Source organism: Lycorma delicatula, chromosome 3 (genome assembly GCF_047948215.1).
Source record: "Lycorma delicatula isolate Av1 chromosome 3, ASM4794821v1, whole genome shotgun sequence".
Lineage (NCBI taxonomy): Eukaryota > Metazoa > Arthropoda > Insecta > Hemiptera > Fulgoridae > Lycorma > Lycorma delicatula.
In genome coordinates this window covers 145611049-145638984 of record NC_134457.1, presented here as the reverse complement: position 1 = coordinate 145638984, position 27936 = coordinate 145611049, and the positions used below count along the sequence as shown (strand labels likewise).

General features: G+C 32.0%; 1 protein-coding gene across 5 annotated transcripts in view; it reads left to right on the top strand.

Annotated features, from left to right (window-relative positions):
* Positions 1–27936, top strand: part of LOC142322085 (uncharacterized) — a 360304-nt gene that overhangs the window by 321762 nt on the left and 10606 nt on the right. For 4 of the 5 annotated variants that reach the window (XR_012755771.1, XM_075360742.1, XM_075360741.1 and 1 more), the window contains exons 14-16: positions 3657–3888; positions 6994–7133; positions 25812–25977. Coding sequence is in view for 4 of the 5 variants with exons in the window: in XM_075360742.1 (XP_075216857.1) it covers positions 3657–3888; positions 6994–7133; positions 25812–25977 (538 nt within the window). In the remaining variant the exon portion in view is untranslated. The remainder of the gene's footprint in view (positions 1–3656; positions 3889–6993; positions 7134–25811; positions 25978–27936) is intronic. The other variant, XM_075360743.1, reaches the window with a different exon arrangement.

Below are 27936 nucleotides of genomic sequence, written 5' to 3'. Positions count from 1 at the left end.
TGTGATGTTTTGTAGTGTGTTAGTGTATTTTCTTAAGTGTTATGTTTGTGTCTTGGTATCCGACTTAAAGGTAAGCGAGTTTGCATTAAGCCCGTTTAAATTGTTATCAAAGTACGGTTCTATAATACTATAGCTTTTAAAAGAATGATGAGTAAAATTAAATCAAGAACACAGTTCTTACAGTTTTATGTAGTTTTTATAGTAGGTATGATGTTAAACAGGTCAAAATACATAATAACGGCCAAATTACCTGTAAAAGTTTTACTGATAAAAATGTTAGAATTGATTTGATTGAATTTATAACCGTTTTTGTTTTTTGCCATTTTTTCTAAGTTCTAATCCTAAATTTGTAAAACATATCCATTTAATCATGCCTTATAAAATTTGTAACTGTTATGTTTAACAATGAATAAATTGTTCTATTAATTATAACCATGTGATATTTTAATAAGAATTAATTCTACTTCACGGCTGTCTTTATTGTACATCTAAAATAGTATGTATACGTACTTACTCAACGAATGAAGAGTTCGTTATTGAATTCAAGATGTATTTGGGTATGTGTATGAGCACTTTTTGTTTCGGATTTTGATTTTGGATTCGAATTAAGCATCATTAGAGAATTACAAAATGCATGAGTGGTCGCGATCGGCCCTTAATTTCTCCTTAAATGGTCGCCAGAATTAAAATTTTGTAGTCATTACGCAATAACGGTGTAAGTTATTAAGTTTGTTCAAACGCAATAAGGTAATTAAATGCATGAAATAAATAAATATAAATTTTTTAAATCAAGTAATTTATCAAATAATAATTTTGTAATCAAGTTTTATTTTATTGAAGACTCCAAAGTGGCAGAAAAACTAAATTTTAATAATTGAGAAAATATATAATTACTAGCTTTACCCGCCACGCTTCGCTGTGGCACATTGTGGTTGCATGGATGAGAAATGAGAAACAAAACAAAGCATACGTTTCATAGAAGTTTAATTTTGCAATACTTGTGGATATACAATTTTTTTTGTTTTTCCACTGTCTGCGTAGATATAAAGGCTATCTGGTTTGCCGACTCGGGAACACGCAACATACAGTTGCCCATGTGAGAAGCAATCCGCATCTAAATCTAAACCACACAATTCTAAAGATTAACCTTGAGCTTTATTGATTGTGATTGCAAATGCCAATCGAATTGGGAATTCCAATCTTTTAAATTAAAATGGTGTATCGGTCGGATTATGGGTATTCGAGGAATGAGGACATCTTCACCTTTGAAAGGCCCCGTTAAAATCGTTGCTTCCACTACGTTATTCATCAATTTCTGTCAACTGCAAGTCGCGTGCCGTTGCAGAGTTTTGGCTGATTAATATTCCGCAACAGGATAATTGTCATTTTTTGATCGAACCGTTGCTAGAATCAATCTAATGAGAAATGTTTTCCCAGTTCCTCCTGGCGCATCCAAGAAGAAGGTCCCCCTCAACTCCGTCATTTATCATTTGCATTATGCGATCATAAATGCCTTTCTGTTCAAGCGTTAATTTGGGAATGTTTGATTGGACATATGACTGAAGATCACCAATGTTATAACTCTGTTCACGGCGTAAATCCACATCAAATGAAGCAATCGAAGCTCGGGTGGGTGCTGGCATTCTCAATTGACTAAGAACATTATTTGCAATAACTAAGCACTTGTCTTCAATATTTATCTGATGCGAAAAATAGATAAAAACAATCTTTGATGCTGGTTATATATCGTGCTAAAATTTGAGCTCAATCGGTACAGAATATTTTGAGTTTTTGAAGCGTACACAAACGAACTTAACATTTTTATATATAAAGATTTGTGGGCTGCGAAAAAAGCCCTTGTCGTGCGAAAAAACACATCATTTTAAATGCTTACAAAAGCAGAGTAATGCTTACAAATTACAGAATAATCAAACGGCGTTGATTTCAGATGTTAATAAACTGCTAACGTAAGTAGATTTTGTGCTGCTTCAGTGTACAACGTGATTCTCGAGTATGAATCTACTAATGAATTACGGTCTCCAAAGAAAACAAAACCCCGCAGGTCAATTGAGAAAAAGGTGAGATTTTCATAAAAACGCGATTCGTAAAAAAATTACACGAATTTGAATTATTTAGAAATAGTTTAACAGTGTATTATGCCCTTTGGAAGAGAATTCGGTTATTGTCTTCGATAACGCTTCTTATCATTAAACGAAAAGAATTCCAGCCGTGTTATAGAAAAACAATGATATCAAAATGTGGCTTAGTTCAAAAGGAATCATTTTTGAAGAGGTTTAAGTTAATGTTCAATCATTGCAAAGGGTTTCGCGTATTAAAAGTAATTATAGTCGGTATAAAATTGGTTTGACACACAACGCCATATTGGTAAGTTGTGTTTTTATTCGGCTCCTAACGAATATGTTTGCCGGCCTCCGTGGCGCGAGTGGTAACGTCTCCGACTTTAATCCGGTGGTTCCGAGTTGGAAACGCGGTCAGGCATGGCATTTTCATACGCTATAAATCATTCATATCATCACCAAATGCGGTTGTCCTTCTTGGTGGTTTTTCTTTTTGTTTTTTTTTTTTTTTTTTTTTTTACTAAAATACTGATGTTTTAGCTGTTAAATATAATTCAAAGAAATTTGTTACTTAATCAGTTGTGATTTTGTTTACATTGGCAACGGCCATACGGGGTCTTTGTGATTGGTCGTTGTGTTTGACAGCGGCCATCATGCATTGATCTGATTGGTTTTCCTTTGTTTACATTTCCAAATTAAAAATGTACAAATTAAAAATAGATAGATAGATTTATTAAAAATAGATGAAAACAATCTTTGACGCGGGTTATATATCGTACTAAAATTTAAGCTCAATCGGTGCCGAACATTTTGAGTTTTTGAAGCCGTACACAAACGAACTTCATTTTTATATATATAGATATATCATAAAACCGCCAAAGCAATGTAATTTTTTCTTTATTTTGATTATGGCAATTTAAATTGTTTTATCGGCTCAGTTAATGAAATATTGTATTCTAAATCACAGCTGGGATTATTCTTTTCAGCGTGTATAACAAACCCAGCATGACTGAACGCTTTTTTACTGTTATTTCAGTCACATTTTTCCACGCTTTTTGCAGCAGACTAACTGAATGATACAAAGTGAATTTTTCTTTGTTTTGTACCGAGTCTTCAATAAGCCTACACAATATTTTCTTTCTGTATTAGCCTTTGAGAGATTTAAAAACCATCAAACCCATAAATAAATTATATTAACTTAGCGTAAGTAGAAGTTAGGAGATAATAACTTTGTTAGAAATCTATTAATAATCGAGAGAACAGTAATAATAATAATAATAATAAGAATGTTCATTTGGAAACTTTTGCTATTAGACTTTTCATTAATAACTGGTTTATTATGAGTTTAATTATTATTGCCTCATTTCATAAAGTATAATTTTTTCTTTTCACAATTCTCTTAAATTTTATTTCTGTACCATTAATTTTCTCCCATCTAATAAATATATTTTAGTTAATGTTATGTAATTATGTTATTTGTTTGATGATTAGTAAAACCCATAATTTATTTATTTCTTATTGTGCATTCTTAAAAATAAATTAAAAAGGTAACTGTAATTTAATATTGAATATTTTCAGAAAGACAACGACTTAGTGAATTGGAAGCAATGAGAAGAGTTGAAGAAGAGTTTCAACGAAAAAGGGAAAGAGAAAAGGCTGACATAAGACAACAGTTACGATTGTACAGTCTTACTCAAGGTAAACGAGCTCAACCTGATGGAGCTGATCCTCCTATTCCTCCCCCAGCTACCCAAGTTCTGTCTGAATTTCGACAAGCACACAGGGATTATCGTGACTATAGACCAAACAGGTAAAATTAAATTTGAAAATTTTATCTCAATGAAGTGTAAATGTTGAACTAAACATAGCAATTACCTAATCTGAAAATTTTGTTAATTTGTATTTTTTTACTAAATAAATTTCAGTTATAAATTATTTTGGAAAGAATTTAAATTATTACATTATATTAGTTATATTCATATACTTTCAATTAACACTCACAGATTGATTTCTATCCAAGAATCATCTGATAAACATCATAACTAATTTTTCACCTTACTGCTTTTCAAAAGCTTGGATGAAATTTAATTATGTTGAATTTAAAGCAACGATTATACTTTCCTTTGTATCAGCCCTCTACAACTCATCTTTTTCAGTTTCTTCATGTGTATCTATTTATTCCACACTTATTTAGAATAAATTACTAATGTTTTATTAGAACTAAGAACATCCTATCTTTACAGATTATCACTAGTGATGATTATTACAGGTTATCACTAAGGGCACGATACTGGTGCATAAATTTACATATGCACATGTTTGGATATTATTCCAGCTACTGTTAAGCCTATTTCATTAGACCCCTTCATCTTCTGTATCCTCTCACCTCTTTTCTTCTACCTGCTGCCAATCGTATACTTTTTTATTCGTATTATGAGTAACTTCCTCATTTCATCTTGGTCACAACTGTTCTCTGAGCCTTCTCCATTCTATTGTAGTCCCTTCACTTCCTGTAATCTCTCCTCACTTATTTATTATAGAATTTAATTTTGTTATTATTTATAGCATTTTATTATTGTTAATACAATAGAAAATCTATTCAAACTAATTAGAACTTAAGTCAATTCAAATTTTTGAGTTGTTTGGTTTTAATTATTAAAACATCAGAATTACATAAGAGATGTTAAATAATTATCAAATCAGTAGAAAAAGGTAATAGTTCACTTTCAGCTGGATATCAAAAAAAGTTTTATGAATTACATTAGAATTGAAAGTGCACAGAGAAGAATTCATTAAATAAAGTGTTCCTTCAAAAGCTATCATTAGACTGGCTGAAACATATGTTACGTTATCTACTACTGCTAAAAGTTGGTCCTGCTATCTAAATTATTAGTGTTGGTTTCAGTTACGAATAATATTTGTAAACAAATACTATTATTTGAAATTTCAGTATCATTTGTAACTAAATAAACCTGGAATTGAATGAATTATTCAGTTCATTTAAAATTTGTAAATAATCATTTTCAGTTGAAATTTGATCATTTATTTGTAAAAAAAATTCCTATTTTTCAAAACTCTTATAAATTAAATAATCATTTGAGGTTTTGGTTCATTAAAGCATTATCATAATTTCACTTTTGTCACGACTCATAATGGAAATGTTTAGTAGTTTCAATTATTTTTTTTTTAATCCCAGACATACATGTAGAAGAATACTTACTGTTGCTTGGTAGGCAAAACCTCCTCGTATGAGCAGTTTTATCTAAATCAGGGTTTTTGTTTTTTTTTTATCTTTCTCAAGAAAAATTTGGTGAGATCTACATGCCAAGCCATGTCAAAAAATTAATAAAAATAATTTTCAAAATCTCCTGAGCGCAAGCTTTCTTATTGTTTGTTTGGAAAAAATCACTTATATGTCACTGTTACTCATTAGATAATTTTCAAAGTATATTCAAAACCTCCTTTGTACACCATTATACACATAGAAGGCTTTTATGAACTATTGTAAAAGTTTACAAGTGGTAAAATATTTTTTGAGTAGTCTTACATACATTTTTGTGCAAATATTATTTTTTAATTATTAACAAATGTTCCTGAGAAAAATAAGACCTTAATTAGGTGAAATCTCAAGATGCTGAGGGTAACCTTGCTGTACAGCTTCACCCCCTTGACTTTTTGAGTTGAAAATTTAATGGCATCAATGCCCCATATATAGAAGTAATCTGACCAATTTTAATCAAAATCGGTCCAGTAGTTCTGGAGATATAAGAAGTGCAAGACCAAACACACATACATATGTACATTTGCACATTTGGAAAATTTCCATCTGGTTTTTTGGGTTCCTTAGGTGTCAAAACGTCAAGATCTGGTGATCCAAATTGGACCGGTTACAATACTTTCCCTTCTAAAGCTGTAGTTCTGCTATAGCAGAAGATGGGAAAGTAATAAAACTATTTAAAAATTTTTAAAATGTATAATATATATAAATTCTTACCTTTGTACATATTAAACAACATATTTTAATACAATATTTGTTAATATTGTGAATTAATATTTATAATAATTTATTATAACAAGGAAATATATAAGTCAATAAAAACATTTTACAAATATAATGATTTTATCATTTATAAACGATACCAAAAATTTTTTCCCCGATTTAACACATCTTTAAATAAGATATACTTAACAATTATTTATGTGTAAATTAAAGTATCGCCCAGATGGTGAGGTATTTTAAAAGGCTAATTTTGAAGATGAGTGAAATATTCTTCTGCAAAGATCTAACCTCAGATACCACAAAATATTAAAAAGTTATACTCGAGTTCACTAGCTGTCAGTGAATCAAGTACAATGGCTCCACTAAGTAAAAGAACAACCATTTACTTTACGACAGTCTTAGTTTAATGAATAAATAAAAAGAGTAAAAGTTGTGCGGAATAAGACAATCAGTAATTCATGAGCAAAACTTCCTATATGTGAGCAAAGCTCATAACAGTAAAAATGGTAACAATTTTTTAAAACCATGCTTCAAAACTTCTACACTATTGTATTACATTAGTTTTTAACATTATTTAGTGTTTTTGCTTCTGTAAAATTTTGTTTTTAACACACAGGAAGTTAGTACTGTAATTACACTGTATATAACACGAATTTCTTTTAATATTACAGCATTATTTAAAAATGTTATAATTGTGTATTATAACAGAAACCTATTGAATCTACTATTAGATAAAAGTAAATGAAAGAAATCACAAGAATATATTTGATTTTTTTCATAGGTTATAAAATCCACTCCTAACAAATTATAAATTATAAGTCATAGATAATCAAATAATTATAAAAAAAGTAACGATATTAATTTTTAGGCTATTATGTTTATGTAATAGCAAAAAATTGTTATTTTTGTTTATAGACTAGGACTCCAAGACCAGGAACCTGTACAAAATTCAGAACCAAGTCCCAAACGTGCTACAGTTCATCCCCAAGTTGTTTATCAAATGCCAAAGAGTACACAAGTGTATGTGAACCCCCATTTACATTCTAATGGATCTGGTAAGCTTCGTTAAATCATTTTCATTTCACTTTTCTACTTGCACAATATGTAAAAAATGACAACAAATTCTTCTATTTCCTTATAAGAAATACCAGCAGAAATAGTAAGATAATGTTTACAATTTTACATTTTGCTGGTTTTCAAATTATCCCAGCAGTTATATATCACAAACTATCAATGAGAGTAATAGTAAAACTAGTAATAGTTTTACCATGGGCAGTAATAATTGTTAATTCCAAAACAATCATATTCAATACAAATATTTCCATGAATATGTGAAAAATGACTGAAATGACTAATTACTTAGAACTAATTTCGAAAAACTTACTTTTCTTAGGTGCAACAACTTAGGGTAAATATTAAATAAATGTGAAAAGAAATAAAAAAGTTTGGTTTTGGAACTTCCTTGTTAATATTAAAATAACTAAAGTAAATGAAAGAATGGGAAACTTTACATAAAACAACTGGTTAATAATGCTGCTTATTGGTGGAATACTTTTGAGTAAAATTTGATAATTAAGATACTGGAAATACAATTAGGTCAATTGGTTATGGCTATGAAATTTACAAAGTTCTTTGATATGTATGTTTACATTAATACCATTATCATTCCATAGTCATTCTATCTATAGCTTGCAAAATTTTATTTAAAATGAAAAAGGAATTTCTTCCACATCAGTTACAGGAGTAATATATATTTATGAACTTTAAGATAAGAACTGTGTATGAAATATGATTGCATACATATATTTTAATGTCCTGTTAAATCATCAACTTTTTTCTCTTTAGCTTCTGGAACCACCAAAAGGTATTATTTCAGAGGATGAATGAGGATGATATGTATGAATGTAATGAGATATAGTCTTGTACAGTCTCAGGTCAATCGTTCCTGAGACATGTGGACTGTTAAATCATCTAACAAACCTCAACCCCTCTCCTATAGATTAGCTAATAACATTCCATTCTATTGGTATGAAATTAGGTTTAATGTCAGATGCTGAAATATGTCCACTGTAAGCCTTTGTTAGTGAGCAACTTAGCTAACTTTTAATCAACTGGTTCTACAAGCTGCGAACAAAGTACTTGGGATCTTTGAAGCTGTCCTTTGGTGGAATAGGACGATGCCGTTAATCTTCATTGAGAGTAATAACATGAATAAAATGTGGAGCAATGCTTTGAATGCTGTAATAATTTCAGCAAAGAGGTTGAATTCAAATCTGTTAGTATAAATATTTTCATGGAGAGAGAGGAGGCACATACCAGAATTGAAGATTCTTTACTACTATGAAGTCTTCTTTTACTCCTCTTTCATCTTCGAACTCAGCTTCATTACTTGTACTGTGAGCAGGAAGGCCTGTCGAGAAGTCAAGCCAACCCACCATAGCACAGTCAGGTTCAACTTAGCCCAGCAGTCCCAAACGAGACATGGAATTTGTCACAGTTGCAGATATTATTTTATTGCACTGCCACAGTAGTACAAAACAGCCAGTTGGGAGATTTGTTATTTGACCAGAGGTATGCAGGGATCATGCCACACACACCTGCTAGATTGATCGTTATTATTCTAACTAATAACTTGTGCCAAACCTGCTTGTACCACCTGACCAGTGCCATTTATGGAGACTCCATAAATCATGCCAAGAAAAAAAAGAAGTAGAAGATAGACAGTCATCAGTGGATCTTGGCCACCTCAAATTGGGAACCACCACAATTTTTTTTTTTGTAGCATGCAGATGAGCCCAAACAGTTCTTTCAAAACTATTTTAAGTTTGAATCCAATCGCCATGGTCAGGATTCCAAATCTGTTACCTAGTGTCAAGCAACACAGTTCTTTTAAAATAGTACTAGGTTTAAACATCTAGGCCCACCCATTGCTGTTGCCTATTTCAGGCGCTCACAAAGAAAATAGTTCTTTTCAAAGTTAATGTATTTGGATGAATGCCAACATAATGGAGGGGCCCTTGCTGACAATCCCCCTTACTTAATAAATAACTCTTTGAGAGTCATCAGGATTCATATTTTCATTTGTCACTGTCTGTTGACAAGGTTGTGAATATAATTTATAGAAATGAATTCTTTTTAATATTTGAACATCATTTAATAAATAAATATATATGAAAATTAAATGAATAGGTAAGTGTCACTGAATCACTGGGAAGTTCTTGAGAAGAAATAGTTCAAGATTGCTACTGATTACTGCCTGAAGTAGGCAATAGCAATGGGTAAGCTAAGGAGTTTAAATCGCATAATATTTTAAAAGAACTGTGATGGCTTGGCACTTAGTAGCTAGATTCAGAGTCCTGACTGTGGTGACTGGATTCAAACTTAAAATAATTTTGAAAAGAACCCTTTGGAGTCGCCTGCATGTGATAAAAAAATTGTGGTGGTCCTCAGTATGAGGGGTCAAGCTCCACTGTTGACTGACTGCTTCAAGATTTCAAAAAAAGAAGATTATATGTTCTCATGTTATAGATGTATTTATTCTTAAAAAATAAAGACTGATTGCTCAATTATAGTTGATTCTTCTATACAAATAATCATATTAAGATGTTGAATATTCAAAAAGAAAGTATCACAATCTACATTTTCATATGAATGACACTGGATACATGCCAAACAAAAATGGATTTAATAACTAAAAATATAATTTAGTATTTATAAGACACCAATAGCAACTTCCTGAATTAAAGACCCCACCATATAGTTTTCTTACTCTTCTTTCATAATAAAAATATGTGTAATAATTAATTATTCTTTTTATAGATAAGTTTATTTACAGTAAAAAGAAATTTTGTATAATACTTATAAAATAATACTTTTTTATAATACTTATTATTATATAATAATTTTTTTTATGACCTCCACATCTCCACTTACAGCCATCCCAATCTCTTGAATAAGTCCTAATTAACAGGGAAGCTGAGTAACCTACTCTAATGTGAAGAAAGTGCATAGGACACTAAAAGAAAACCTTGGTGTATGCACTATTCCTATCAGGGGACGCATAAAGTAAGGGAATGTCAGAACATTAAATTGATTATAAATATGTTATTAAACTACAATAATATAAACTATAAAGGACTTGGTAATGTGGTAAATAAAAATACAATAACATGCAAGTAATAATAATAACAATATAAGGAGACACTAATGAAAAATCCTATTCAAATAAGCTCATTATGTCGTTGGATTTAATACAAAGCACATCCACCACCCAACCATACTTTTTTTTTTTTTTTTTTTTTTTTTGTGGAAAAGGTGGAGGAACCCCATTAACAACTGTGTCAGATTCACTAACAGGTTCCAAAAGATGTTAATTGCATATGTATTCCTGCACACAACTGACTAAACCTCCACCCCTGGCTACCCGCTTTTTGGTACAGCTGGTGTACATTTCATCAGGAAGGGGGTAATATGCCCCCCACTCACACAATTAAACACTATGCAGAAAGTCACACACATGAACAAGATCACATAAGACAAAAGTGTACCACACACACAACACAATATAATGACAATCACAAACTACACATGCGCTATACATCACAAGTCACATCCCCTTAACAACAATCACATTCATCAAAATTTACTTCAGCACACCAGCAACACACCAATCACACACCATGCACACATACAAAATCGCATTATAGACACATTCCTCAACAACATACACACTCATAAACAGTCACTGACATACAACATACTTACCACAGGCCACCATTGGACACACATAAGAGGAGTGCCCCCAACCTCATCATGCCCAGGCGACCCCCTCACGTACAGGGTCCCCCTAGGCGTTCAGCCAAGAACCTGACCTCCCAAACGCCCTCCGGCGACCTCTTCTTTGCCTACCCATGCAGGACTCCTCCCAGGTGTACAGCTCCTGCATTACCTTCCTGGCCAACATTGCTACAGCCATCCAATTACTTGTACTTGCAAGCATGATTCATTGCACTTTCTCAGGTGAAAACATATCCCTTCTGCCTATTACATGCAATGCTTCACTTCTATGATCCTTGAACCTGGAACAACTGAAAAAACCCAGTGAGCCATGGGTACACCCACACCAACCCTCCAGGTCCCTGATTATGCGATACGTCCATCAATCCCTCTCACTGTCATCCCACCACTTCTGCCATTACATTCTCAAATCTTTCATAATGGAACTGGCCAATCTCCTTTTTTCACCGGGTGTTAGAGCACCTTGTTCTTTCATCCTCTTCCTACAAAGAATCTCAAGATAATATTTCCGCTAAGATGTCCGCAGTCTCATGGGAAATGGTGCGGTACACTGGTGTGATTCAGAGACAGCTCCTTCTTTGTATCGCTTTGAGAGCACCCCTGTGTTTACCATATTTGGTGACTTCTCCCCAGACTTCGGCATCATATAGTAGCACAGAGGACATGACACTACACAGCCAGACAGCTGGGTCCCCTATTATTCAGTAGCAAACAAGATATTAGCTGCCTCACCTTTTCTGCCTCTTGGCATGTCTCCATAACACGAGTGCCAAAGCGTAACCTCGCATCCACCCATATAATGAAATTCTTTATGGCAGCCTTTGAAAGTACCGTCTGACCCTCTAGGACCATTTTCAAAGTTGGTCTTCTCTTCGTAATTGTTATAACAACGACCTCAGTCTTGTCTGGGGCTATGGTTAGCCCTGCTTCTGTCATCCAGTCTCTAATTGCTGCATAGGACTCCTGTATTCGATCAATGGACACCCTCAGTGTGGTCGCCTCAACCACGAGGGCAAGATCATCCGCATACCCTAAAACCATGACTCCTGGCGATAATGGAACCTGGAATACACTGTCATAGACAATATTCCAAAGGGTTGGTCCAAGGACCTATCCTTGTGATTCTCCCCTATCTACACGCCGTTCATCCAGTCCATCCATCGCTTCGCAGGTGTTTGCATCCGTTGAGGTAAGAAAGGATTATCCTTTGAAGGTATGGGAAAACTTTCCTGTTCACCAGCATGGTACCGATGGCGCCGTGGGTCACACAATTAAAAGCGTTGCAGAAATCCAACATCACAAGCATGCATAACTTCTTCTCATGAGTTATTCTTCTCGCTACACCCTCAACCTCCCCGACCACATCCAGTCCAATATTACCCAAAAACAGAAGAAATAAAAAATGGTTAAGGTTGGATCTCTGAGACCTACCACAGAAACGACCTTCAACTCACCAGAGATCCTACCGAACACTTTCATGCAAAAAGGTCTGTCAGTAATATAGCTCTACTAACATTGCTACACTAACACTGAGACAGCTAAGCTTCAACAGAAGTAAATCATGAGCCACGGTGTCGAAAGCCGTACAAAAGTCAAAATAAACAACATCAACCTGTTTATAAGATTTAACTTCTGGTTAAATTTAACAGTAAACATTAGCAACAGTAAACATTAGTGGTTTTACCTTCGGACACCATGGTGATACAGGCAGACCATCATCCCCAGTGTTGTATAAAGATGTCGGTAAGCTGATCTCTCAAACACCTTGTATCATGCAGCATGTCAAGAAGGACACCATGGTCAGACCCTAAATTAACATCAACAACACCACTGGAAAAAACAAGATCTAGAATGGATGAGCCACCGATAGGTAAATGAGAATTATACTGATGTAAATTATATTTACATCATCCATAAAATTAAATAAATATCAGCCTTCTTCTTGGCATAAAAGTGAGCATTGCTACTAACAGTTCTATTTTCCCACTCAATATCTGGGCATTGAAGTATCTAATAATAACAACGTAATAAGCAGTAATGTCAATTTTACTAGCCAGGCTATCAAAATAATCAGACATAATCTCAGGCCTAGTATCAGGGCTAAAATTGTGATTCCCAAGCATAAAATTAACCCTACAATGTAACTGTATTTCAACCCAGACACATTCATCTAAGCTTCTAAATCAGGATATCTGAAGGAAATGATAGAAGAACAAATGGCAAATACCAATCCACCACCATACTTCTTGCCCAATTTAAGGGAATCACCATCAGATCTGTAAACGTTAAAAACGTGTGGAAAGTATTCAGAATGTAGGCAACTGTTATTAAAAACTGATTTGGTAACAGCAATAATGTTATAAGGACTTGCAACAACTGATAAAAAAAAATCAGAAGCTTTGGTATGAAGATCTCTAAAATTTTGATATATTATTCTTAAATTATTTTTTCCCAATCACAATGCTGACCATAATTCATCTCCATGAACTTATTCCATCTAGGCAAAAACTTCTGTTCAGATTTCAACTGCCCATAACAAGGGAGTACCAAAACCAAATGCCAAGTTTCAGAAGACATTACTTTATCAAAGTGCATCTCTGAAATCAAAGATGAAAGGAACTGTAACCATCTTTTTTGTCTTCTGACAAGATTGGTTTTATTGGTGGTACCAGTACCTACAATAACCTTTTTGTTATTTTTAAGTGGATCATTCAAGCTCTTTTTAACTTTTCTTTTACTTTAGGGTCTTATGAGATTGCAATCATTCCCATTCTCAACTGAAACCAAATCGGAATTTTAAGCTATAACCAGTGAGACAACATCACCTCAACAGTACGAACCCTAGTGTCATTCTTTTAATTACTTTTTTCTCTGCCTGGTGTAATTTTGATTTGTCTGTCTTTGGAATTTTAATGACCTGGCTATACAAACTATTCGATTTCGAAGACAAAAAACTGTCCACCAAAAGCTTGAAGCATTTACCACTTCCATAAATAGTTTTGGATGGAGCCATTACATTAATACTATAGAAATAAAACACAGAACCTAAACTACATCAAAAGATGAACCTAAAAGCTACATCAAAAGATGGAAACTTCTTTTGCCGTCAGTTGGCATATCTGTTTAAAAGAAGAAAATTCAACCTTTGCCCGAACATGAGATAATGTCACTTCCATGAACTGCCAGAGGATTGACAAAGAATTTGACCTCATGACCTACCTGTTGGGGAAAATAGATGGTAAAAATGACCAACATGAAAGATGGAATTTCAGAAAAAGTAATGGGATGAAAAGGTCAAACCTACAGATATGTTGGTTCCTTTAGCAGGACTAGGAAAAAAGTTGATCAGCTAGTCCAACCAGCAAAATTCCCAAGCCATTGCCTGGCCGAGTCAGCAGACTGGAAAATTCCAGTCTATAGCACAGCTCAACTTGTAGGAAGGACACACTAACAGGCACATGGAAAAACGCCAATGAAAACCAGAAGGAACAACAAACAAAAGTGAACGGTAATAGTAAAGCTACTCAAAGATGTAAAGAAATAACTGGAAGAATAGAAATAATATCTCTACTCTTTCAGTTATTACAGTAAGTGCTTTTCGAAAAATTGCTGCAAGCATACTGGGCCTGAGGCCGAGAAGCAATATAATAATAATAACAATGCCCCAGACAAACCCAACCCCCCCATCCATGCAATAATATCTACGCACATGTCCAAGGCAGATAACAACATGGTGCCTCGGTTCCTTCAATTATGTTGGTTAGCGGGATAATGGTCTTGCTCAGGAGGTCCCCTGTGGAGTACAGGATTGAGCTGATCTGGTTTCAGTTGTACTTCTCGGTTCCCCTGTTTGCAGCGGGGGGTGGGAGGTAAGACCATGATTGTTTTGCTGACACTGGGCGGAGTGCCCATCCCTTTTCTCAGTTGTGGAGCCGGGTTGCGGGTTGACTACTGTGAGCTTATCTCTGCCAAAGTCTTGCAGTGCTCAGCGTGAGTCAGCCACTTCAACCCTTGGCAGGAATTTTCCCATGGGTAAGGGTATCAGAGCACTTACTGCTACATGCGAGTTTTGGGATGTGCATTTCGTAGCCCAAATTAAATTTGTGGGAGGCGACTGACTGGGGTACCCTGGCAGGATCTATGATCCGAGGCACAACCAACCATCTCTCCATCCGCAACTTATGACATATTGACCAATGATACTATAGGTTTATGGAAGCTTCTACATCCACATCTTCTATTGCAGAGGGTCCATGTTAAAACCCTTATCCAGGAAAACCTTTGTCTTCTGAAGCGAAAAGAAGGAAGAACGTCAAGTTCAGTAAGATAGAGAAGAATATACATACTAAGTTTCGACTTAAGAGCTTTGAACCAATTTCAAAGAATCTGGTAATGAAGAAGAAAAAAGGCAATTTTTCTAAAGTTAGTCCTTTCATGATTGCTCATGGGATCACGGAAGCTACAGGAGGACCTGTAAAAGAGACCAGGAAGACAGCAGCTACAGGCATGTTTGTAGAGACCTGCAGTGGCCTACAGTCATCAAGGCTATTGAAAGCTATGAAAATAGGACTCATCAACATTGTGGTTGTACCACATGATATACTAAGTACCTCTAAGGGAGTTGTTATGTGCAGGAACCTTCTAAACTGCACAGAAGAAGATAGGAGAAGATATTTTCCATGAACAATGAGTTGTTGCATGTTGACGTTTGAACACCCGACATAATGGAGAAGTTGTGCCCTCTGCGTCACATGATTAACATTTAACAAACCAAAGTGTCCTGAGAAAATTACACCTAACTTTCATTGACTGGATGTCATCCATCATTTCATCCCAACTCTATTGCAGTGTTTTGGATGTCAGAAATTGAAACATACTGTGATGAAATGCACTAGGAAACAGATCTCCCCTATGGTGCTCCATTACATCCAGATAACCCCTGCAAGGATCTGCCAGTTTGTGCTAATTCCCATTGACATCCGCTTGTTAATTTAAGCCACTGCTGAAATTGTTTAATCTATAAACAGGAAGTAGCACTAAAAGAAATAAAGACCATTCAAAGGATCAGCTACTACGAACCCAGAAAAATTGTGCTCAGCAGATCACTGAACCTTATGTCATATGCTCAGATTGCTGTGGCTCCTTTTGGTTTCTTTTAAACCAAAATATGTAATTTCTGAACTGGCACCAGCATTGGCAAGCATGGTTGAACCCATCATCGATCACAAATTGAAGAATTGACCAATTAGAAAAAGTAATTCAAAGCAGATAAGAAAGAAACAGATATCTTCACACAAATGATCGTTACACAACTGAGGAATGAACCTTTGACCAGTCAAAAGGCAAAGGAAAGTGAAACCAAAATGAAGAAGACTGGAGCTAAAGGTACAGATTGAAGAAATCCCCACTCAGGGACCTACAAAACCAGAAGTAAAAATTTTGGATAAGGAAGATTTTGAAAAACCAATAATGTAGCCTCCAAAAGTACAAATGCCTTTAAACAAGAGGGCGAGCATTTTGGCCATTCCACATGCTCTAACGGAGAGTGCATCAAGTCTCGACTCTGATGCATTGCTGACCATGTCATCCGAGCTGGCATCATCTAATACCGGCAGCAGGAGATCTGTAATTTAATGCAGAAGATTTGAAGACTCCATCTCCGAGGACTCAAATATCTTGGAATTTGACATCAAAACCTTCAGGAAAATGGAAAAAGAAAGGATGGCCTAAGGGAAAACCTAGGCAATAGAATTAATGATTGAGATAGGTTTTTATGAAATTTTGAATAATCTTAATCAAAGAAGAATTTTAATTTCTTTTGTGTGAGAGTTAATTTATTTTCATAGTATAGACATTTTGTTAGAAGTGGTTTGAGCTTTTTTTAAGTGTTTTTTAAGTGGCAAGGGCCTATTACACACTTTTCGTGTAGTGTTTCTTTTGGGGTTTTATAATACCTGTTGACAAGTTTATTTCTGGATGATCTGTTATGAAAAGACTAGTCTACTGACTGTCGCTTGTGTTTTTAACGAGGGGAAAGAAATTTTTCTATCTTTTTCTTTTTTATGTGGAAAGAGGCTAATGACCACAGCATTTGTTGCCCCTAAAACTTCAAAAAAAATAGAAAACTAATAATAAAGTGTGCTTTATTAGGCAGTAATATACGGAATTAAATAAACACATTAAAAACTAAATTTTAGATGATGCTATTTTAATAGAAAGTAGTACAATAATAACAATAAAAAAAATCAGACCAAGAAATACATAAATCTACTAACGTCAGAACACATACAATGGCTTGACCGAATCTGTCTGCCAAATTCATAAAAATAGATTTATTCTGGTTAGCTGAAGAATAATTATAAATAATTCGAAAAATAAAAGTATGCACTTATTTAAAAAAAAACAATATAAGAACTGAAATATAAACTGAAATGATTTTTGTAATAATTATTATAAAAACAAGAACATTAAATATTCTTGTTTTGTAATAAAATTTATGCATGTCTAAATTGAATATCTTAATGTAAAATGTATAAAATTTTGTAATTTTATATAAAAATGCATAACTTTTATACATTATTTACAGAAATTATAAGTGCTGGTTCCTTATCAGTATAGGAAGCATACTTTACAATATAAATTGCAATTACACAAGAACATTATCATTACAATAACATAATTAGGCATAAACAAATCTTATCATTAACAAAACAAATAAATTATTTTGGGAAGTAAAATAACAGAAACGATAACCATCCATAAGCGTTATGGATAGTCAATATATCCATAACTAAACAAATATTTATTAAAAACAGCAGTATAACAAGATATATATATCTAACAATCGTGTTCCGTTCATAACTTAAGTTTAAAAATTATTCAATTTCATAATTTTTACGAACTACAATATTCAGTGCCTTATTTTCCTGTTAGCATTTAACTCCTTCATTACAAATGCTTTCCAAAACGCATGATGATGTGATAACATGTAAAATTTCCAGCAGTTACCAAATTAATTAATTACACTGATAAACATTTTTTTTTCCTAATATGCAATACATAATTTTTTTTCCTAATATACATACAAGTATACATTTTATACTTTTTTTTGACGCTGAAATCGAATATGAACTCAGAATCTTTCTATCACCCAACATTTTTGAAAAATTTTAAAGGATTTTTTCATTTTTCAATGAACAGTTAGCATTTTAAGCTCCTACATTGTTTTTTTTTTAGCTCATTTTTTATTGTTTAACTTTGTTAACATAATTTGTAAGCTATAAATAAACAATTCTAGACAAAGAATTAAATCATATTGTCACATATTATAACATATCTAATACTGAAGAGCGAGCCTTGATGGACAAGATTAATCATGTCTGTGCAGGTCAAAACATGTAGCTGAAAACACAGCTATGTTGTTTGTATTAAGCCCTCGATTTAGGAATGAATTAATTTTGCTCAGTCTTAAGTTTGTTAACAGTGCAGTGTCGTAATGCCACAAAATTGTATAAATGATGTAGATGCCTTTTGTTATGTATGTGGTGAGTTTACCTTAAAATTAAACAGAAAAAACATTACACTTTTAATTAAAAAAGAATAACATTTGTACTTTCAGTGTAAAATTGGTGATCAGGATAATACATGGGCTCCTCATATAGTATGCACTAATTGTTCTGTATATTTAAGAAGATGGCTAAAAGGTACACAGAAGGCTTTGTCACTTGGTGTAGCTATAGTTTGGCATGAACCAAAGGATCATGTAACTGATTGTTACTTTTGTTTAACAAGTGTGACTGGAATTTCAAAAAATCTAAACATACTGTAAAACATCCTTCATTGTAATCTGTAATCAGGCCTGTATCTCACAGTGGAATTATTCCAGTTCCTGAGTCACCTGTGAATGTATGTTTTGAAGTAGCGATGAAGAATCGGACAGTACCGAAGATAACAATGATTTTGATTTTGAATTATCTTCCAATAAGCCACATCTTATATCACAATGACTTGGCTAGGGATTTAAATTTATCAAAAACTCAAACTGAACTGTTAGGATCACGACTGCAATGTTGGAATTTTCTTTAAAAAAAATACAAAAATATTAGACTTTCGAAGCTGACTAAAAGAACTTTTTCAGTACTTTATTGATGAAAATAATTTGGTTTATTGCACAAATATTGATGAGCTTATGTTGCACTTACAAATTCATAAACCTGAGGACTGGTGCCTTTTCATAGATTCATCCAAGTATAGTTTAAAGGTGGTTCTACTACACAACAGTAACAAATATCCTTTAATACTAATCACTTACAGTATTAATTTGAAGAGACATACGATGTGATGAAAGACATTCTTGAAAAAAATAAATTAGAAAAAACTGGAACTTATGTGGTGATTTGAAAGTTATAGCTATTTTGTTAGGCATGCAGTTAGACTGCATTAAGTGCATGTGTTTTCTTTGCGATGGGACAGCCAAGCTAGGGATAAACATTATGTTAACAAAGAATGGAAGAAACAAGACAACTTAACTCCAAATGGAAAACATATTATTTATGAGCCCTTAGTTGAACTCAAAAAAATATTTCTACTCCTTCTCCATATCAAGCTAGGACTATGAAGAATTTTGTAAAAGCAATGAAGAAGGATAGTCCCAGATTTTTTACATCTGGCAGAAATTTCCAAATGTAAGTGAAGGAAAAATTAAAAAAGAAATATTTGTTGGTCCTCAAATAAGAAAGTTGGTCAAAGATGATGAATTTAACTCTATGTTAAATAATGCAGAAAGTGCAGCTTGGGCTTCATTTAAAGACATTTGCAAAAGTTGTCTTGGCAAACAATAATCCAACAATTACCACGATACTGTTAATCAACTTCTTACTTTATACAGAGCTGTGGGATATAATATGTCTTTGAAAATACATTCCCTTCACTTACATCTGGATTTTTCCCAGACAACCTCGGAGACGTAAGTGATGAACATGGTGAACGTTTCCACAAAGACATTTCGGTGATGGAAAGCCACTGTAAAGGGAAATGGAATACTAACATGCTAGCTAATTACTGTTGGACATTAATTCGGGATGTACCTGAGGCTATTTATAAAAGTAAAGCATAGCGAAATCATTCTAGCACAGGTATGGCCAAGCAAAATTATAAATTTTACAGATTTTAACTGTATTTTCCTTTAATTTTTTTTAGGCATAATTTATTTAAAACTAAGGACGATAGAAAAATTACATTTACAGATCTGTAATGTACGCAAAAAATCAATTCAAGAAATGCTATCACAATTAAAGAAACATTAAAATTTTTTTTTTGTCTGTCAGTGTTATCATTTGCTTATTTATTTTAACTTTAATATAAATAATTAATTATAAAAATTCTAATTTTGTTTATTAAAATTAATTATTTTTAAATAATTAATTTATTGTTTATTTAACTGCTAATTATTTATTTACATACCCTCACCCGTTCCATCAGCAAAATGTAATGTAGTAATTTTATTAACATGCTGAGCTTCCAAGAGCTTAACTTTCAGTTCCATCCAATCACAAAGTCTTTACACACTTACTCATACTGATACTACTTATACATATTACACATAAATTTCTTTTCTGTTTTCTTCTTTTTTTCCCTCACCTTTCTCTTTTTCCTTTTCTTCCAAAAAACCTAATAATTAAGTTTCACAAGAAGCCATCCTGTACTTCCTTGCTTCACAAACAATACCCAACTAATACTTCCCATTCTTTACCATTCACAATTAATAACTGCATTCAGATCCAGCACATTTACATCAAACCACTTTCTTCTAATATCTTAAAATTAGATAAGTTCCCAAAAAATGAGCACTAGATTTAGGTTCACACTGCACTCAAGCACCTCCCTTCTTCATTGTTTGGCCCATTGTTTAAACTAAGTTCCCAACATTTTACTCCAAAAATTACACCTATAAATGACTTACTATAATCATTGGTAACATATGACAACCCCTAAATTTCAAATCAGACTTTTATACAAAACATTACATTCAGTTCATTGTGCTTTTTCAATCCATTACTTGTTGCTTCCTTCTTCTTCCTTCCCACTATAAAATTTAGCTGATCCCTCCATTCCTTTTTATTATTAGATAACTGATAATCATGTTTATTTTCTAGTTCTTGCCACTGTTTAAACCAACCCACTTCCTTCATTTCAATAAGTTCAGCAAATTTTTTTGACAGTTTGTGACCAATAGTTCAAAAACTTTCAATATATAGTTAATATGTAACTTTAAAAAAAATTATGACATTAAATCAACATTGGTTTCAAGATATATACAATAATTCGACACACTTAAAAGAATTCCTAGGATTTTTTTTATGGTAAATATCTGGAACACTTCAAATTCTTCTATATTCAAAAAACCCCAGATGAGCTCAAATGCCACTATTGTTCTGTAGACAACATTATACACTACTGCCCACTTGGCAGACACCAGAATTTTGGACATAAAGATTACCTGAAACATTGTTTAATATCACTTTAGCTGTTGAAATGCTATCCATCGCACGAGTTCTGAAGGACAACAATGGTGTTATAGTTTTACCTAAATATTTATTTACAATTTTATGAGTTCATTAGCCCATTTCCACTGTTAATTTTTTCTTAATTACCCACCTCTTCTAAATAACATGACTATGGACTTGTTTAAATTTATCCTTAACCTCCACTTACCACAACCTCAAATTATCAGTCATATATTGCAGATTTTCCGAACTAGATGCTAAAAGTACAATGTGGTCTGTATATAACACCCACAAACTCCTCATGGAGATCATTAATGAACAAATTAAAAAGTAAAGATGCCAAACAGCCTTGTTTGACCCCATTACACATTTAAAATTTCCACAAGAGAACCCACTACACAATTCCTGAGAAATTGTACATTTATACAGATGCATTAACACAATAACAAACTTAATTGATAATCCCATCCTTACAACTTATAAAAAACCACCTTTTTACATATACTATCAAATGCATTTACATAAAAACAGTATGCTTTTTTAATACTTAAACTTACATTTTTTTAAACTTTTAAATTTTTTTTAAACTTAAATTTAAAATATTTACTAAATTAAAAATATTGTCTGTAATCAAATAACCTATTCGGAACCCCGCCTGATTTTAATCTACAATTTTGTTAAACGATACCCAATGTTCTAGTCTGTTTAATAAAATTCCTGTAAATAATTTCACGATCCCATCAGTAAACAAAATAAATACCCCTATAATTCCTTACCACCAAGTCACTTTTTTTATGTGAAGGAAATATATCCATATATATATTCCATATATTATGGAATCTTTCCATAATTATAGATATTATTAAGAAACCTAACAATTAAATTAAGGTACTCTGTAGGAGCTGCTCAACAAAACTCATACAGAATTTGATCCATTCCTTAAGTTTCATTAACCCTCACTTTTTTAAAACCTCTTTTAATTAAACAATACATATATCACCATCCAACAAACAATAAAAAAACTAAGGGGCCCCATAGAATATTGTTTCATGTTCTTCATTTATATTAAGTAAATTTTGAAAGTAGCCCACCCATTGTTGCATTTTTCTTTTTGTGTCACATTTAAACTTATTTTTTTAAATTTTTAGCATATTCCCAGTACTTTTTTGTATCCCTTACATTCTTAAATTTGTCGACTATCTCATAAAAGTATTCTTTTTACTTCCTTGTACAAAGTAAAGGAAGTATTGTGATTACGAAAAATTTTGGTTTTCAAATTTCAGCAGAAATATCCATGACTAGTTTTGGCGTGATGTCTGTACATACATATGTATCTCACATAACTCAAAAATTATTAGCCGTAAGATGTTAAAATTCTGGATTTAGAACTTGTAAGTCTACTTGTGCACCTTTTGATTGTAATCGACTGAACCAAGTGTCCAAAAAAAGCCAAAATCCAAATTTTTTTTGGATTTTGAACTTTTTCTTAACTGCAGTAATAAGCCCTCATTGAGAGCTTTTTAATGATATATCATAAGTGGTATGTATTTTCATTGGTTGCAGAGTTATAGGCAAATAAAATTTTAATTAATGAAATGTTTGGATCTTAGGGGAAGGCACACTGGTTCAAATCAGACTCCTTTTTTTTTAATTTAAATATATTGATTTATTAATAAATATAAAAAACTTTACGATAAATGATAAATTCAGTAATAACAATAAAAAAAATATATCAGAAGTTATTAATGAAATAAAATTTTATGTACTTTTCATTTAAAAAAAAATGTATATGTAATTTAATACATGTAGAAGGAAGTCATATGGTGTCCACCTCAGATTTTTTTGTTTACATAATGCTTTATAATTACTAACCGCACACAAATATTTATTCCTCACCATACCAATTCCATTCTTTTTGAACAATTTCAACAACTGAACATTTAGGAACAGACTGAATCAAACCCACCATCAAACCACATCTGCTTATAGCTTTTTATGTTTTAAGTATTACTAATATGACTTAATTTATTATTATACCTTACTACTACAATATAGATTCTTAAATAAAGCACTTATTTATCTTCAAAGGAAGATTAATATTTACATATTTACTGTGTAATTTTACTTGGAAATCTATCTCCACACTATGACTCCAGTTTAGCCAGAACAGATTGTTCACACTTTGCCGCACAAACATCACCTATGCTTAATACCAACTCTAACAGCATGCGATACGGAATATCTCTGTTCTGATTTTAAACAATTTTATTAAACTTAACCTTCAAGGTGAATAACAACAATAATTAAGAACAGATGAGCCTTTAGGCCCTACATAAGTAACTCCACTCTTTTCATCACCCCTTTACTTGCCCATTAATTGTAAATAGATTATTATTATCAAATAAGTTAAACACAGAGCTCCCCTTGGCATTAATTCTTTCAAGGATCTTAATTTTAAAAAAATTACTGACATTTACTACTTGGATTTAATTCCTCATGAATACAGGGCTCAGCTGCTGTTTGTGCATTGCAGTTTCTCATTAAAACAATTTTTTTGTTCAAACGTTATTTCTCAAAAAACCACCCCAGTTTAAGAAAATCACGATCCCACTCTACACTACTACCCCGTGATAAATATACCAAAAAAAATGTCAAAAAAATGTATATACTAAAAAATATTCATTACCATCAATTAAAATTTTAACTATAATTCAATTCCCCATATTAGCTGAATACTGCCTTTTAATAACCAATACTGCCAATTTATAACCTATTAGCATCCCCCCTTTGCCCTATCATAAACTGATTCCATAACTCCCAGTTCCCAACCCATATAATATATTCCCAAAAAAAATTATTGAAATATTTCCACATTATCACTTTCAACAAAACCAAAAATATCATAATCGTTAAGATAATGAAAAAAATTGAAATGCTTCACCTTGAGACAGACAACATTACAGCACACAATACTTAACTTATCTAACCCTGAGCCCTTTAGGTCAGTCTGGTAGACACTAAATCCTCACTAATCCCTGTCCTCCATTTTTCAGTTGCTTATAATATTACCCAGGTACAAGAAATTGTAATCCAGTAACTTTGACACTTTACACATTTCCTCCTAACAGTCTGGTGATCACAGCCTGCCATCTTCCATTGTAATAATTTTGCTTTCCATTCTTAACTTTTCTTATATAATAAAACCCTTCTTTTTTTGGTAATGCCTCCTTAATTTCTTTTTTAATTTCAAAAAGTTTGGCCTCACTTTTCTTGTAGTTTCTGAAAAGTCCCTGTACATAAACTACATACTCCACCTCCTTTAGTTTATGAACATTTTTAAAGATACAGTTGATATCACAATTGTCTAGGATATGTACAATCACTGATCCATCTTTACAATCTCTCCCAAGGGGATGTGCATGATTTATCCAAATGTCATTCCTTAATCCCAACATTTCAGCACAAAATTTTTTAACAGGTTCTATGATATTTGAGTTATTTTATGTTTAAGCCACTTAATGATAACATTATTTCTTCTACTTCTATTTTCCCTATTGATTAATTTATACTGTATTTTCCAATTTTGTTTTTAAGTCCACTTATTTCATTTTTTTTTTTCATCTCCGGGACCACCATTAGGTATTGCTTCAGAGGATGAGATGAATGACAAGTAGCATGTGAAAATGCCATGCCTGACCGGGATTCGAACCTGGGACCTCTGGGTTTCATTTCATCTTTTAGTGCACAGTTTTCCTCATGTAAAGTATTAATTTCTTTAATAATTAAACCAACATCTTCTTTGATTGCTAACTTTCTATCAAACAGTCCTTTGATCTTGTTCATAGACACAACCTCAATCACTGATATTTCATGTTGATCAATTTTTTTCTTTTCGCCAACTTAAAAATTGTTCTGGCGAACTGTTTGACCAGTTTCTTTTTGCACTCCTGAAAAATAACCCCTATTATTATTTATTACTAACAGATATACATTCAATTTTTTAATATTTCAAGTTTTTGTTGAAAAACGAAATTAATATAAATATTAAAAAAAAGTATAATGTTAAGAATAAAACAAGCAACACATATTTAATACAAAAGAAAATAAAAGAAAAACTGTGCAATTTAATTTAATTAAAAATTTGATATGACACGCCATTTAAAAAGTTTCATATAATTTATCCTCTCAGTACAAACTCTCGATCTCAAGTCAAAGTATAGATTATATGCTATTTTTTTTTGCCCATACATGGAGAATTTGAGGAGATATGCTTCTGAATATGCTACTGAAAGAACTCGTTAGATGTGATTACCTTGTTTTGTAAAAAGTCAACTTTTTACAAACTTTTTATGTTAATTTTTTACTTCCATCTCATTTTTCTTTTCTCTTTTAATTATTTATGAAGTTATGGTTAAAATATTAATGTTTTAGGAGTGGGAAGTGATGGAGGTGGAGGTGTATCAACACCCCGCTCTTCTTCTTCAGATAATTATAGAAGAAATTTTGCTCAAGGAGCTCTTCCTCATTCCCTTGTCAGTTCTGATTCAGAGTTATCACAGCCAAATACAAGACCCACATCACGCAATCATCGCAGCAGGTATAGTTCAATTTTCTACTACTTCATTAATTTCTGTTGTTATAATATTAAAAATGTAGTTTACAGAAAACATTTTTTTTTTTTAATTCTATAAGAAATTAATTTCATAAGGAAAAAGTCCTAAAGATCTAAGAATAAGAAATTTTCATTTTTATTTACAAAATAAATCTGCTTAGTTAAAATTAAATTGCTTCAGAAATACATAACAATAGAAAGTTGAATTGATTTGGATAAACCTCCATAATGCATTATGAAATGAATAACTATTTTTTAAATAGTTAAGAGATATACTTAATAGTTATTTGTTGAAATGTAATTTTTTAAACATAAATAAAAAAAAAATATATGTATATATATATATATATACACTCACACACTGGGCCCAAATAAAGAGAGCATCAGAATATACCTACTTAGCTCCCATTAGTTATAAAATATTTGATATATCTTTCACAGAGTAATCACACTGAAATTAGCCCTGTCAATTGTAATCTAATGCTGTCATATAAATATGAATTGTAGCATTTAATATTGTAGGATTACTCATAACACTAACATACTACTATTAACACAATTCTCTAATGTCTTCATTATATATTATTACCAGAAATTATCATACTTCATTTACTATCCTAAAAAAGATAACTTAAATTAGTCATCAATTTGTTATTCATTAAAATAAATTCCAGAGCAATAAAATGTTAATTATATCACCCATTATAGGCATTACATCTAGAAATGTACACAACATGAACAAGCATTACATTTATTCAGTTGGTTTACATCTAGTCTAATTTTATTTGGGCTTTACTAATAAAATTTATTTATATAGTTTTAAATCATTGAAATTGTAAGAGTATCAAAAATAAAAAGTGAATTTTATTTATGTATCACTCAGCATGCATTATTTTGTGAAAATTATTAATTTATCTGTACATGTATACATAATAAGTTATGCTAGCTAAGCAATTATGAATATTACATTATTAAATTATAATTACAATTCTGAAAGTGCTTCACTAAATTACGCCAAAAGCCAAATAGCTTTTGCTTGTGCATGTAAGTAACATTTTTAATAAAATTACTCTAATATTATAACTAATCTTTTTTTTTTTATATAAAAATAACAAAAGTTACTCTTTTAGAAAAAATGGCTCCAAAAAAATCTCTTTACAAAACGCTTATGTGAACTTTTTACTCAATGTTTTCCTTTAAAATATATATTTTTAAATAATTAGTAAAAATTGGATGCACAAAAAAGTTTGAAAATTTATAATTAAATTAAAAGAAATCAAAAACTTAGAATTGCTAACCTTTATTAAATAATTATTTTTGGTTAATATTTTGTTTTTGAATACTATATGAATATTTTAACTCATTATTAGCAATCGCTAATCCAGGTTACTTTTAATACACCTCTATTTGAAATCACACATACTTCAATTATAAACTAAATGCAAAAAAAAAGATATACTAAACAATTATTAAAATAAATTTGTAGTTAGAAAAAGCTCACAAACCATTTACAGACAAATAAAAATCTATGACTAATTTCAACTGTTAAACATTGATTATCAATTGATACAGAGGAACTAGCAAAGATAAATAAAAACCATTAAAAAATCAAAATGTATAAATAATCACTAACAATAACAATTAAAAAAAAAATTCTTGCGCAGAACTGCACAAGAAGAATGATATTCATTGTTTTATTTTTTTTCATTTTGCACCACTCACAACGCATACCCAGTCATTGTGACCCTCAAAGTAAGTAACACTATCTAAATAAACCAGATATTGCTAACAATAGATAACACACATAAGATACATCAATGTTCCAACTTGTATTATCATAACAAATTGCACTTCTAATTTGCCCTGTTCATATTTTTTCGACCTTATATTGAATGTAACTCAAGAAATTTTCACATTCACAACTTCAGATACACAACTGCAGCA